Genomic DNA, 13,116 nt, shown 5'->3' with positions numbered 1-13,116 from the left:
TATGTTATTAAAGAAAAACCTGCTCTTAGTCAACAACATCTAAGACATCAACCAAAAATCCTAATTTTATATAATCTAATATAAAACAGTAGAGAAGACTCTTTCTGCAGAGACCCTGGTGGCAGGAATGCAGAAGTATCACCTGCTCAACTTGGAAGGTGGAGCAGAAACCACCAGCTGAGAAGGTCCTCAGCCAGAGGAAGTGGTGGAGAACCATGAAACTTGCTAAGCTCCACCTCAGCTCCAGAGACGGGCTGAGCTGGAGCTGTGGCACCAGGTATCGCCCAGAAGAGCCTCCAACAAACAAGCTCTTCTCTTGGGAGGAGAGGGCTTTGAATCTCAGCTCAGTGTGCTTGTCTCTAGTAGGTGGCAGCTGCACCTTTTCCTGAGGTCCTTGTTGATGCCCTGAGGGGAATTGATGCTCCTGCAATGTTTTCTGGCAGCATTGAGCTTGCAGTGGGGCAATCAAACACACTGTGGGGGGGCTCTCTTTCCTTCTCTCATCTGGAGAACAAGTGACACCAGCTGCCAATCATTGTTGGAGAAATGTGCAGTCAGGGGAACTATGTGTCCAGACTATAGCCACCCTTCCAGCATCCAGCAGTGTCTAAAACCTTTGATTTGGTTTCACCAGAGAGTGTAGGGATTGCAGGGTCGCTGCAGCATCGCCCACAAGCTGTCAGGAGTGGGTCGCTTTGTCCCAACTCCTGACAAGAGTTGAGTGCTATTGAGAAATGTGGTCTCACAAACTTGGAAGGTATTTTGACCCACACACACTTTACATACAGTGGAGATCTTGTCCAACCGCCCTGAAAGAACCCAAAATAGGAACATACGGCAGATAAGCCGGGGCAGGACCAGAGGTTTGTTGCTTGTAAGCTGTGTTTTGCTCTGGTACATGTTGATTTTTATTTGTCTTCTCTCAAAATAATTGTTATTTTAGACTAAGTTGGTGCAGTTTATCAGAGACCAGCTGTGATTCTGTGGCCTCAGCTCTGAAGTCCAACCGCTCCCATCTGATGGTTCTGGACCTGAGCCACAACACGTTGCAGGATTCAGGAGTGAAGCGGCTCTGTTCTGGACTGGAGAGTCCAAACTGTAAACTGGAGAGGCTCAGGTCAGTCTTCATTTTTCTACCTACCGTATATACCAGCTGCTAAGATGGTGAAGTGAGGCTGTTCTCAACACTGCTGTGATGCACCACATTAAAAAATTCCTTTTAATATTGTGAATTCAGGTCTGACCCAACTAAGAACTAACGTAGGTTTAGTACTGACACAGATAACATGCAGACCTGCACCGTATAACCTCATCCTGCATTTTTCAGATTAGACTACTGCAGGTTATCAGAGATCAGCTGTGGCTCTCTGGCCTCGGCGCTGAGGTCCAATCCCTCCCATCTCAGAGAACTGGACCTGAGTCAGAACCAGCTGCAGGATTCAGGAGTGAAGCTGCTGTCTGATCTCGTAGAGAATCCAGACTATGGGCTGGAGACATTGAGACAGTAGCTGGTAGAAGCCAGTCAACTCCCGCTCATCTGCTGCATCACTCACTGACCACTGGTGAAGAGCATCTGTGGAAACATCTGCCGTCTACTCCCTCCATAGATGAAAAATTCAGTTTTTAAAAAGCGCTGGTGGACTTTCAGGAGATCAGTCGATGGTCGACAAAGCAGAAGCAGCTTCCCCTTGAAGTTAAATTAGTTCCTGGTATCACACAATCCATCTTTATAAAGTTCTAAATGGCTCCTCGGCCACTCTTAGAAGCATGAAACATTCTCTTAATTGTCTCTTCAAATGTCTGTATTATACGTTACTATTTTACATCATGCCTTCAGAATCTTTAGGGTTTAGTATTTACTGTCTCTGTGACATGGAGCATTGGAATATTTCAGCTGCAGCCAGCAAAAACCCATCAGAATGACGGCTATCGGTGGGAACCACAGGTCATTTGACTTTAGTCAGTCTGTTCAATGTTATAGGATTTATTGCAATCTAATAAAAACTATGAATAAATGTGGGAAATAGGAAATAAAAAGAAGCAAAATGACCAAATAAAATTTCCATGAATACTGTAAATTTAAAGATGTCAAGAATGGAATATCAGCTTAAATGGAATCAAACATAAAGGGAAAAGGCCTCCTTTAAGTTTACTGCAAAAATAAACACTAAATCAAGAGCGACACGCGCCCAAAACGTCTCATTCTCTCTTCTGTCTCCACTCATTCTTTTATATTCTCTTAAGATAATGGGGACGGGGTCGTGTGATAACAAAACAAGCTAATTGGGGACTATATTTTTGTTGCAAGAACTTTGGCTCTTCAGAAGTTCCTATGTTGGCTTCCACAGATTGTGCATCCACTAGAAACTCAGTGTTTTTGAGGAACTACCAGGAGTAGCTGGAGTGGAGGCCAATGACGCTATAGCTACATATAGCTACATATAGATCACTGTTATCCTCAACCCAAAAGACCACCAGTTGGCGCAGCAATACTAAAGATAGGAGGTTGTTGTTGTTGCGCAGACGCGGAGTGATATCACGCACAAACGTGCCCTATGTTCTATATCCCGTATGTTCACGACCAAAGGGCGCACCGTATTAAAAGGTGCAGCCTCAGTTACGGTGCTATTTCTGTATTTAACACATACATCAGGCGCTCCGGATTATAGGGCGCGGGCATGGTAAAACATAGCGCTACGATAGCTTACATGCATGCCCGTCTGTAGTGGGCCGCTCACAGCGGGAGCCCCGTCCGTAGTGGGCCGCTCACAGCGGGAGCCCCGTCCGTAGTGGGCCGCTCACAGCGGGAACCCCGTCTGTAGTCGTCCGCTCACAGCGGGAGCCCCGTCTGTAGTGGGCCGCTGTCAACTCCCCTCGTTATATATGTCAACTCCCCTCGTTATATGTGTCAACTCCCCTCGTTATATGTGTCAACTCCCCCGTTATATATGTCAACTCTCCTCGTTATATGTGTCAACTCCCCTCGTAGTTGTCTTTAGGGGCAGTAGTGTGAGAAGTTCTTTTGTGGAGAAATCATCAAACACCTTCCTGATAAAGATCCTCAGCAGCGCCGTACTGCTGCTGTCCACCGACTCGTCACAGGAGGCTAAACCACCTGCACCTCGCCAGGTCACGGCCCAGCTGGTCGGCCAAGTTCCCGGACATCGCAGATACTCTTCTTACCATCGTAGCTGCCCCCAGTTGAACATCGCTGCTGCTAACGGCTGCGTCTACAAATGTAAAGATAAATAGGCTAAACGTTATCAGGTAAAAGTGGAGAACTATGCTACATTCAGCAGCTCATTCATATAATAACGGCTCTGTTAGCATCTCAAAGAAGGTTTAAACGGAGCTGGGCCGCGCTCATGCACCTGGGGAGGGGGGGGGAGAAGATCCTGATGGAGGTGATCCTGTCATCAGGACACCAGGTCCAACCCCCCCGGGAGCACCTGTGTTTTTCTTTATTGTCCTTATTATGTCCTCTTAGACATGAAAATAGGTTGAGTCGTGTAGGATCCGTCCTGCCCAAACACGTCTGGGTCCGACTGGTGTTGCCGTCTGGTTTTTGTTCTCCACCTTCTGTGTTGTTAAGGCCTTCACCTTATTCAGGAAGTCACCGTTGTTCTCTTGTGCTTCTCTGACCAGTTGGGTCAGCAAAGATGTGGTGTGGAGCAACATGTTGGAGAAAGATAAGGCCTACACCAGAGATGTCCACATGATGGAGAAACACCCTCATCTGCAGCCCAAGATGAGGGCGATCCTCCTGGACTGGCTGATGGAGGTCTGTGGTCCGTCTCATGATTTCCAGACGTGTGTTTGAGGAGACAAATGTGTTCAATATGTGAAAGTCTGGACCCAGAAGGTGGTTGGGAGGGGCTCATGCTGAAGCTAGCTGGTAGCTGAGAGGGTTGTTGTGCTGCCATGGTAGGTGAGCGAAGTGTACAAGCTGCACAGGGAGACCTACCACCTGGCCCAGGACTACTTTGATCGCTTCATGGCCACCCAGAGGAACGTCTTCAAGTCAACGTTGCAGCTCATCGGCATCACCTGCCTCTTCATCGCTGCCAAAGTGGAGGTAAGGAGCTCTGATGCTGCCAGTTTGCCTACGTTACAGATGAAGCTTGTACAGAGGATGAAATCCTCAGCATGGAGATCATCATCATGATGGTGCGTAGAGACGCTCCTCCAGGAACTGGATATTTGTTGCTTCCCTACAGAGCTCCTTATCCAAAAGCCTCATCCTTTGATTGGTTCACGTTAGAACCTCTGAATGGAGCAGAACCATTCCACACGCTCACGGTCCCTTCTGCTGTTGCAGGAGCTGAAATGGAGCCTGAGTCCTCAGACTCCCGTCTCCTGGCTCAACGTTTACATGCAGGTGGCCTATCTGAAGGAGACGGACGAGCTGCTTCTGCCCAGATACCCCCAGGAGACCTTCACGCAGATCGCACAGGTGCCCTCTCTTTCAGTGACGCATGTTTGGCTAAATTGTTCCGTCTGCCTCCTGGATGGCGTTCAGCCTTTGACCAAGCGTGAGGAACCTCTGGTCCCTCTGATTGAGGTGACCTGGGTCTGAGCGCTGAAGGTCCAAACCCAGAACTGCTTCTTGTTAGCAAAGCTTGGCGAACATACTGGAGGAAGCCAAGAATCTGGGCCTGCAGGTGCTGCAGAGGTGTTAGCGCGCGTTAGGTTTGAGCCGTCTCCTGTCTCTCGCCAGCTGCTGGACTTGTGCCTGCTGGACGTGCGCTGCCTGGAGTTTTCCAAGAGACTCTGGGAACCACAAGTAGACCAGCATTCTGAGAGCGGAGCGGTCTATTGGGCTGGTAAGGTGTCACTAGCTCCTCCAGGTAGGATGGAGCTAGGCCTCTGAGGACCTGGTAAGTCAAAAGAAGGATTTTAAAAATGAATTCTCAAGAACTTTACAGATCAAAGGAAGGTTGGATATCGGCCTATAATTTGCTAATACGTCAGGATCCAGTGATGGTTTTTTAAGCACTGGCTTAATCACTGCCACCTTGTAGGACCGGGGTCCATAACCTGACACTAAAGAACCATTGATCTGGTCCAGGATAGAGCTGCCTATCAATGGTAAAACATCCTTCAACAGGTGTGTTGGGATGGGATCTAAAGGACACGTGGTGGACTGGGATTTCTGAATTAGCGATGACGCCTCAGAAAAATATACAGGGCTGAAGGAGCTTAAGGGCTCGTTGGAGACCCTGTATGTTCCCACAGTCAGCACATCTGGTGATGGTCCAGGTGTTGGGATGGCCTGGGATCAGCACAGGGATCACTTCCTTAAACTTAGCTACAGCATCATCTGAAAGACATCTGCTATAGTCAGACTGAGCTCTGAGCAGAGAAGAATCCTTAATCATAAATGTGAAAGTGATCAAAGAATGGTCTGACAGGAGGGGGTTCTGAGGGAACCCTGACACATGTTCTACCTCAACACCATAAGTCAGGACTAGATCTAGGGTGTGGTTGAAGCCATGAGTTGGTTGGTTTATCTGCTGGAGGAAACCAACTGACTCAAGGAATGAGATGAAGCCATTTCTAAATTTGTCATTTACAACATCTACAATCTGGTGGTTTACTTTGGGTTTTATTGTTTCTACATCAAAAATCCAAACATAGAACATAAACAATGATTATACTGTAAAATAAAACTGTTGAAGACAGGATGTGACGCTGGAGGTCAGGATGTAGAGGAAGAGGAGGAGGATGAGGAAGAGGAGGAGGAGGGCTTTGGGAGCTCTGGAATTGTTGTCTAATTCATTTTTTCCAGAACCTCATCTTTTTCCTGATCCATCCACAGAAGCTTTTTTTCTTCTGCTTCTTTGATACTTGAAGCTGCAGAAAAGAGAGAGTGTGTTTTAGATTTCACTGAACATCATCTGAAATCTTCTGGAAGAGGAACAAAGGCGAAAGGATCTCACCTCAAGTTGGAGGATCGCTTCAGAGAGCCTCTGGAGCTCCTCTTTGTTCTTTGCCTCCTCATGTGTCCTGAAACGTTGGCTCTCGTTGATCTTGTGGTCCAGCTCTTCGTTCATCTGGACCCATGTCTGAGCGGTCCTCTCCCACCGCTGATGAACATCAGCCAGCATCCTGTTAAAGTTCTCTTCTTTAACCACCAGCTGCTGCTTCATCAACTCTTCCTTTTGCAGGATCTTCTCATGATATTTTTGTTTCTCTTCATCAAGAAGTTCCTGAAACTTTTTTTCTTCCAGAAAGAGCTGCTGCCTCATGGCCTCTTTCTCTTCATGAGATCTTTGCCTTTCTTCCTGCAGCTTCCTTTCAAATTCCTCCTGGATCACAAGGAGCTTCTGGTTCAGGCCTTCCTCCTGCTCCATCAGCTCTCTCCTGTGTGTCTCCTCTTTCTCCTGCTGCTGGCTGTGGAGGGTTTCCTCCAGAGAAGCACATTTCAGCTCGCTCTCCTTCAGAGCAGCTTGTGTGCTGTTCAGCAGGGTCAGGGCCTCCACATGGGCCACAGTTCTCATTTGTCGCCTCTTCACTGCCCTGCTGAGCTGCTCCTCCTTCTCAGCCAGGGCTTCTCTGAGATGCTGGACCTCTTCCCTCCAAGTCTCCATGGATGATTCTTGCTTCAGCTGCTGAGTTCCTCTCTGTGCCATAGATGCGTCTGCTGGTCACCAGTGTGGTACAAGAGTGCTGAGCTCCTCAGGCGTGTGCTGATGAGGTAGAGCTGATGTGTTTGATCTGCCAGTTCGGTTTGATCCTTTGATTCCATTGATCTGACATGAAAGAACAATTTTGACATCAATGACATAAAGGAGATCAAAGACAAAAATGCCAACTTAAGATAAAGTTGGAGGATTCCGTTCCCTCAGCTGAGGGTTCTGTTCCCTCTCGCCTTACGAGGGCCTTCTTGTGAACTACCAGACAGTCTTTCCAGGCTACATCTGAATAAAAGTAATTAAGATTTACTAAATATTTGGGGAAAGATGATTAACTGATTATTTAGCTGAAACTGATTTATATTCATCAGTTATCTCAGCAAAATTGAAAGAAAAGTATTAAATATCTGGACAGAAATAATTGAGATCCACTCAATAAAATAAATGATATCTACTGATATTTCAGCAAATTGTTCCTAAACTCAACACATTTACACCGTTATTGTTATACATCTATAACTAAATAAATTGTTTAAATTCAACTTAGAGTTGCAATCACAGGACTTCAAATCCATTCAATACTACTGAATGTCACTTTGTTGCCATATTTTCTTTACGTATTATCCACTCAGTATCGTGCAGTCTTGCTACTACAGAGTAACCCAGTTGGTTAACAGATCACCAAGCAGAAAAGAACAGCAGGTAAACATTTATTTCAAAACTGTGTCTATAACCATTTTTTACATCTTCTCCCATTATTCATTTGTGCAATTATAAATTCCTCAGTGAAAAACCTGGAACATTTGATGACCTCAGTCTGAGCTCAACAGTGGAGCTAAAATGAAGCCAATAGCATATTTCTCCTCTAAACTTGACTCTGTAGCACAGGGGTCACCAACCTTTCTGAGACGGAGAGCTACTTCCTGGGTCCTGAATCATGTGAAGGGCTACCAGTCTGATACACACTTCTGAAATAGCCAATTTGCTCAATTTACCTTCAACTCAATGTCATTATTAATAGTTAATGATATTCATCTCTGCAAAGACACTGATCATGTTCATGATTTCTCACAATCAATATTGTGACGGCTCTGTCGTGCCTCACTGTTGTCGGGGCTGGCTGGAAGAGCAATTCCCTGGCTGACCTGCAGGGGGAGTGCCAAGCGTTTCCAGTCGACCCAGCATGTTCACCTGCTCACCTGTGGCCCATCTGCTGGGATTGGCTGCCTGACAGGTCCAGGTATAAAACCTGTCTGGAGAGCGTCGAGGAGGCCCCCTCTCGTCCTCTCTGGTGCTGCAGTGGAGTTCGTCAGATGAGCCCGGAGCTCGTCACGGCCGCAGGAGTTTGGAGTTTCCGTCTTTGTGACTATTTGGACTTTTCTGTTTTATATTCCACTGGGTTCTTTAATAAATGTTATGTTGGGTTGAAAATCCTCATCGTTGGTCTCCCCATTTGTATGTCATGGCTACTGTGAGCCAAGTATTCGTGACAATATCAACAATGATTTAACAAGATCGGGAACAGATGAATATCAATATGCAACACTTTATTTCTAGATTTTGTCTTAGTGCAAGTGTTTTTCAAATTGAAATAAATGTTGAAAACCATTTTAAAATGATCACTTCTCCAACAGTCCTAGGAAATCACAATGTCCCATTTTTACCAGCCACTGACATTTTTTAACAAATCATGAATTACTTTGCACCACGTTTGTACAAATAATAAATCACGTAAAATACAAAGATAAACTTTCAGATTTTAAAATAAATCTGATTACGTTTTGAACTTCACACTTCAGTCTGCAGATTTTTTCACATGAACATTTTAACCTAAACAATTGTCACATTTTACAAACACATTTAACAAATTCTGAAGGAGACACCAAATCTGGTGTCCATTTCTTTGTCCGTTGGGGGGAAGCCTGGCGTTGCTGCGGTTACCAGTGTGTTGTCCTCTGGTGGGGAACTTGACAGTGCAGCTCTGAGTGAGTCTGGCAGATGTGCATCAGGGAGGCGTCTTCTGTGTTGGTTCTTGATGAAGTTCCTGTCAGAAAAGGCTGATTCACAAAGAGAGGTCGAACCCAAAAGGCTTGCAACCTCCATAGCTGCTGTACATACACCACTGTACTTTTCTGTGTCAACAAGGCACCAAAAGTTTGGTGCAGCCTGAGAGGCTTTGAGCTGCAGCTCATTTCACAATGTTCCAATTTCAATTAGCATCTGTGCAGCATCCAGGCTGAAGGTTGCACTGAACTGCTGAGCAATGCAGGATATGTCCACGTTCATGAAAGGGTTAGAAATGAAGGACACACATGGCTCAAGCTGATCCAGGTCCCAAAACCTGTTCTCAAACTCTTGCCCAGGTCTTTTTATGAGCTGAGAGCACTTTTCTGCGCTTTAGTCCAAAGCCTCACATGCAGAAGCGTTGTCTCTCAGCACCATCTGCACAGAGGGGAAGTGCAGCACCTTTTGTCTGGAAATGCACAGAGAAAATGTTCATCTTGGCTTTAGATGCATTTACAGCACTGATCCTCTCAGCAACAGTCTCTCCTTTGCCTTGCAGCTCCCAGTTCAAACTGTTCCGTTTCCCAGTAATGTCCGTTAAAAATGCAAGGTCCAGTGTCCAGCCAGTGTCCTCCAGCAGCGCGGCGTCTTCCCCTCTGGACTGCATGAACTCTTTTATTTCACTCAAAAGGGACAAAAAAGGAAGCAAAGTCCGTCCCCTGCTGAGCCATCGGATTTCTGTGTGTAGGAGCAGGTCACCATATTCAGTTGGCAGCTCCACTGGGGAACAATTTGAAAATATCCTGTTGAAATTATTCTAAATTATTCTGATTAAAAATAAGATTGGCACGCTGATTCCAAAATTACAGTCATTTCCCACCAGCCCGTCAAGTTTTGAAAGCTTCTCCTCCAGATCAGCAAATTTCCCCTAATGAGCTGGAGTCAGACTGGCCAGCTGATGACAACTGGATCAGCTCCGTTGGTGCCGTCACCATTAAGAGGTGTGTGCAGCCCCCAAAAGGTCACTACTGCCAATGTCCTATAGGGACACTTTGAACCAGAGGGGATCCTATAGATCAAAAAGTTGACCCAGTTTGATTCCGCAGCCAAAAACGAACATCTGTCAGACGAACTCCAGTTGTTTCCCAGTATTTCAGTTAAAACGTGGACCAAATTGTTCTGAAGAGAGGCGCCTGTGCTGGATATGACGCGATCCAACCACGAACACGTGACGTGTAGAGGAAGAAGAAGCGAAAGTGAAAGTTCCCAACTTCGGGCTCCATCTTGAGTGACCGAGCCCTGATGGAAAACCTCTAATATTCAGGTAGCATTTGGTTCTTTCACTGCTGTCGTCTCGAATCAATGTTCCGCTGCGAGATGCGGCTTAATAAGCTGCGTGTGCGCAATGAGCGTGCGCGTGTTTCGGACGCACATTGCGGCTGGTCGACGGGAATGTTGTGACGGCTGATCAAACTTTGTAGCGTGTTTCCTCTAACTGCGTTTTCCGCTAACCCTGAGCCAACATTTTAGAGGTTGAGGAAGCACATTTTAATACTCACAATAAGTCACAATATTATTTGCAGTTAGTGGAAAAATCCACGGAAAGAGGGACACAAACGCGACAGTTTTAGCCTCCTCTCTTTGTCCCTCCACCAGGGGGACAATCAATCCTTTATTTAAAAAAGGAGAGTATGTAAAGAGGGAGAGATGAAGGCATTCCATTTGATTGTTTTAACAACTGGGTCTTTGTGGAATATGAATTTGTTATTCTGGATTTATGAAATGTGTTCTGTTTTGAATAAAGCAGTCAAGAAAACGAAAGGAAACCTAAACCCATGGTGTTTTGATATTTTTGGTCCTGTACATGTGGTCAGATCAGATTAGTCTGAGCAGAATTGGGTGTTTTTTGCCCTTTGCTGTGTGTCATCTATTCTATTCAGCATGTTGGGTTGCTTGACTTCTGTTGGGTTGTGGCAACTTGATCATCACTTCTGAGATATTGACACACCTTTTTCCTGAGGCTGGCTCCAATGCTGCCAACACACCTGGCCATGGATATGGTGGGACTTCTGTGATGAGTGGGGTCAGAGGTGGTGGACAAGCTCTGCTCCAAAACAAGCTTGCTAGATATGTTTGGGATCTCCTCCGCCACAACCAGCAGCTGCAACTAGTAGCTGTGCACGCCATGCAGAGTTTTGACCTCCAGGTCAGGCTACAGATGTTTTTTTCCAGCACCATCATGTGTTGGTGAGAAACATGATGCGCCTGATCAAAAAAAGCTGCTTGTAATCTGACAGACGAGCCATGATGAGATGTCAAGGTGCGTTGTTGAAAATGAAGATCCTCTTCTTGGAATCCTGTCTGAGATGACAGAAGATGATGCTGCATTTGACCCACTTTGATGATGTGATGACGTATTTCTGTTTAGTTTTGAATGCATTCTCATCTTATTTGTTGAATTTAATGTTGAGAACTGACATCTTGAAAGAATTTAGGTTTTCTTGTAAACCATAACCAGATAAAAAATGATTTCATTTGTATTTGTGTGCGTCCGTCTAATGCCACCGCACCTTCTGAAACACCCAGGAGAAACATTTTTTCCACAACTATTTTATGTTTAACATGGTGTAAACTTTTAAGATGTCCCAAAACTTTTCCCAATATATATGTGGCCTGTATGATGTACAGGGTGACATCATATAATAGATTTGGATGTGAATGAGCCGACAATACGTCATTGGACAGACCTCTGCTTGTCTTCATGCTGAGAATCATGTTCTTTAATCTTCTTTTCTGTGTCAGCAGACTGTTCCTGCTTCACCGTTTAGACTCACATTTAAAAATGAGCGAATGTGTGATGGAAGAGGAAGAGAGAGCAGAGTCCGTAGTGTCCAGCTGTGTGTCCATGAAGAGCGACTGGTCCAAAGACCGCCCTTTACACTTCGGTATTGGGCCTCAAGGCTCACCTTTAAAGTAGGTTTTCTGAACCACATAACTCTGCCTTAGAACATTTCACAACCATACAAAACATCATCAGGGAACAGTTAAAAAAACAGCTTAAACTCTGAAAACATGAAAATTATACAGAGACATCATTGATTTATTGATTCAGTTGTTATCCAGAATGGATTAGAAATGTTCCTGTTTGATAAAAATGCAGTGAATGGGGTTATTGAACTCCAACCTCTACAGATTATTTACCTTCATCACAGTCTCATCACTATTTCTGATGTTTCCTCAGGATGGACGAGGACAGAGCAGAGTCCACAGTGTCCAGCTGTGTGTCCCTGAAGAGTGACCAGTCCAAACGTGAAATAATAACCTTCAGAAGTTCAGAGGAAATGTAAGAAAACTAAAGCGTGATGATGTGTTTGTGTGGCACCCTTTAAACTTTGGTATTGGACCTCAAGGCTCACCTTTAAAGTAAGGTTTTCTGAACCACATAACTCTGCCTTAGAACATTTCACAACCATACAAAACATCATTTTGTGGGTATTAGCCTCTACTATCGTGAAAAATGAAATTAATGAAACGGTGCACCAACATGTCAGGCGTTCGCTCCCATTAACCCCCATGTTAATTTTAGTGTGGTAAATCTTTTAAAACTGAAAATTGCTTGTGTTTTTAACTGGTCATTTCTCCTACATGGGTTAACATCATCTCACTAAAATTCCTAGGCATATATTTTAAAGTTTCCCAACAATATCCACCATTGCAGAGTGCTCCAGCTCTCCATTTAGATACGGATGGGTAAGACATGGCAGGTCTGTGCAGCTTGTTCTGCCACACTGTTCCACCACATGTCATGAAAATTCATTAAAAAGTCTATTTATAAGGCTCCTGGTTCTAATAACCCATAGACAACAATATCAGTCATTTCTAAATGGTTGAAATAAGCTTTTGAATACGCGTGACCTCTGTGCTATTTAATGATCAGTTTCAGAGACCAGACGACTGTATTTTTGGAGCATAAATGGAGAACTTTTGTTCTATTCTATGAGTTTATATTCCTGATTTGGCACTTTTATTTTTAACATAAATTCACAATGAGGAAAAGCCACTAAACACTTAGATCAAATACACTTTTCTCCAACTAAACAAGTTTGTTAGAACGTAAATAACTTTATATTTTTTGCTCAGTGTTCATTCAATCTTCAACTGTCAGAGCAAACTGAAAGTAGAAGTGAACGCAGCCTTTCTTAGGCGTTGCTAACGCCCAGTAGACATGTATAACCACTATTCCCATTTTTGACAGGTATCAGAAACGGTCTGCTTCCATTGGAGATTCCTCCTGTCCCGAGGGTGAAAACAAACGGAGAACTGAACTGCAGACCGCCAACCTGAACAACAGCGTCTCACGTAAGCTCGTACATTTGTATTTATAAGATACTTTTGGGTCGGAATAAAGGAACAACTTGTGTATTTACAATGTGCAAGAGAAGATCCAGAGAGCACTTGTTTGGTTCCACTGGAACCC

At 44.8% G+C, this 13,116-nt stretch overlaps 2 protein-coding genes across 6 annotated transcripts in view; one reads left to right on the top strand and one right to left on the bottom strand.

The window, feature by feature from the left end:
* The window catches only part of LOC130519382 (NACHT, LRR and PYD domains-containing protein 12-like), a 34,580-nt gene extending 21,510 nt beyond the window's left edge, over positions 1-13,070 (top strand). Inside the window, exons 8-10 of one of the 5 annotated variants that reach the window (XR_008948301.1) lie at positions 11,445-11,612; positions 11,881-12,062; positions 12,895-12,998. Coding sequence is in view for 4 of the 5 variants with exons in the window: in XM_057022792.1 (XP_056878772.1) it covers positions 11,445-11,612; positions 11,881-11,982; positions 12,895-13,024 (400 nt within the window). In the remaining variant the exon portion in view is untranslated. Of the gene's footprint in view, positions 1-1,327; positions 2,183-11,444; positions 11,613-11,880; positions 12,063-12,894 lie in introns of those variants that run through there. The other 4 variants (XM_057022792.1, XM_057022749.1, XM_057022760.1 and 1 more) reach the window with 4 other exon arrangements.
* LOC130519415 (trichohyalin-like) lies at positions 5,609-6,758 on the bottom strand. Its single transcript, XM_057022854.1, has 2 exons — positions 5,940-6,758; positions 5,609-5,853 (listed from the first exon to the last, which is right to left on the bottom strand). The coding sequence occupies exons 1-2, from the start codon at positions 6,630-6,632 to the stop codon at positions 5,776-5,778; spliced, it is 771 nt and encodes a 256-aa protein (XP_056878834.1). The 5' UTR covers positions 6,633-6,758; the 3' UTR covers positions 5,609-5,775.
* Positions 13,071-13,116: the final 46 nt, after the last annotated feature.

The sequence above is a fragment of the Takifugu flavidus genome, chromosome 2 (genome assembly GCF_003711565.1).
Source record: "Takifugu flavidus isolate HTHZ2018 chromosome 2, ASM371156v2, whole genome shotgun sequence".
NCBI lineage: Eukaryota > Metazoa > Chordata > Actinopteri > Tetraodontiformes > Tetraodontidae > Takifugu > Takifugu flavidus.
The sequence above is the reverse complement of the archived record's forward strand: the minus strand, read 5'-3'. Positions and strand labels throughout refer to the sequence as shown.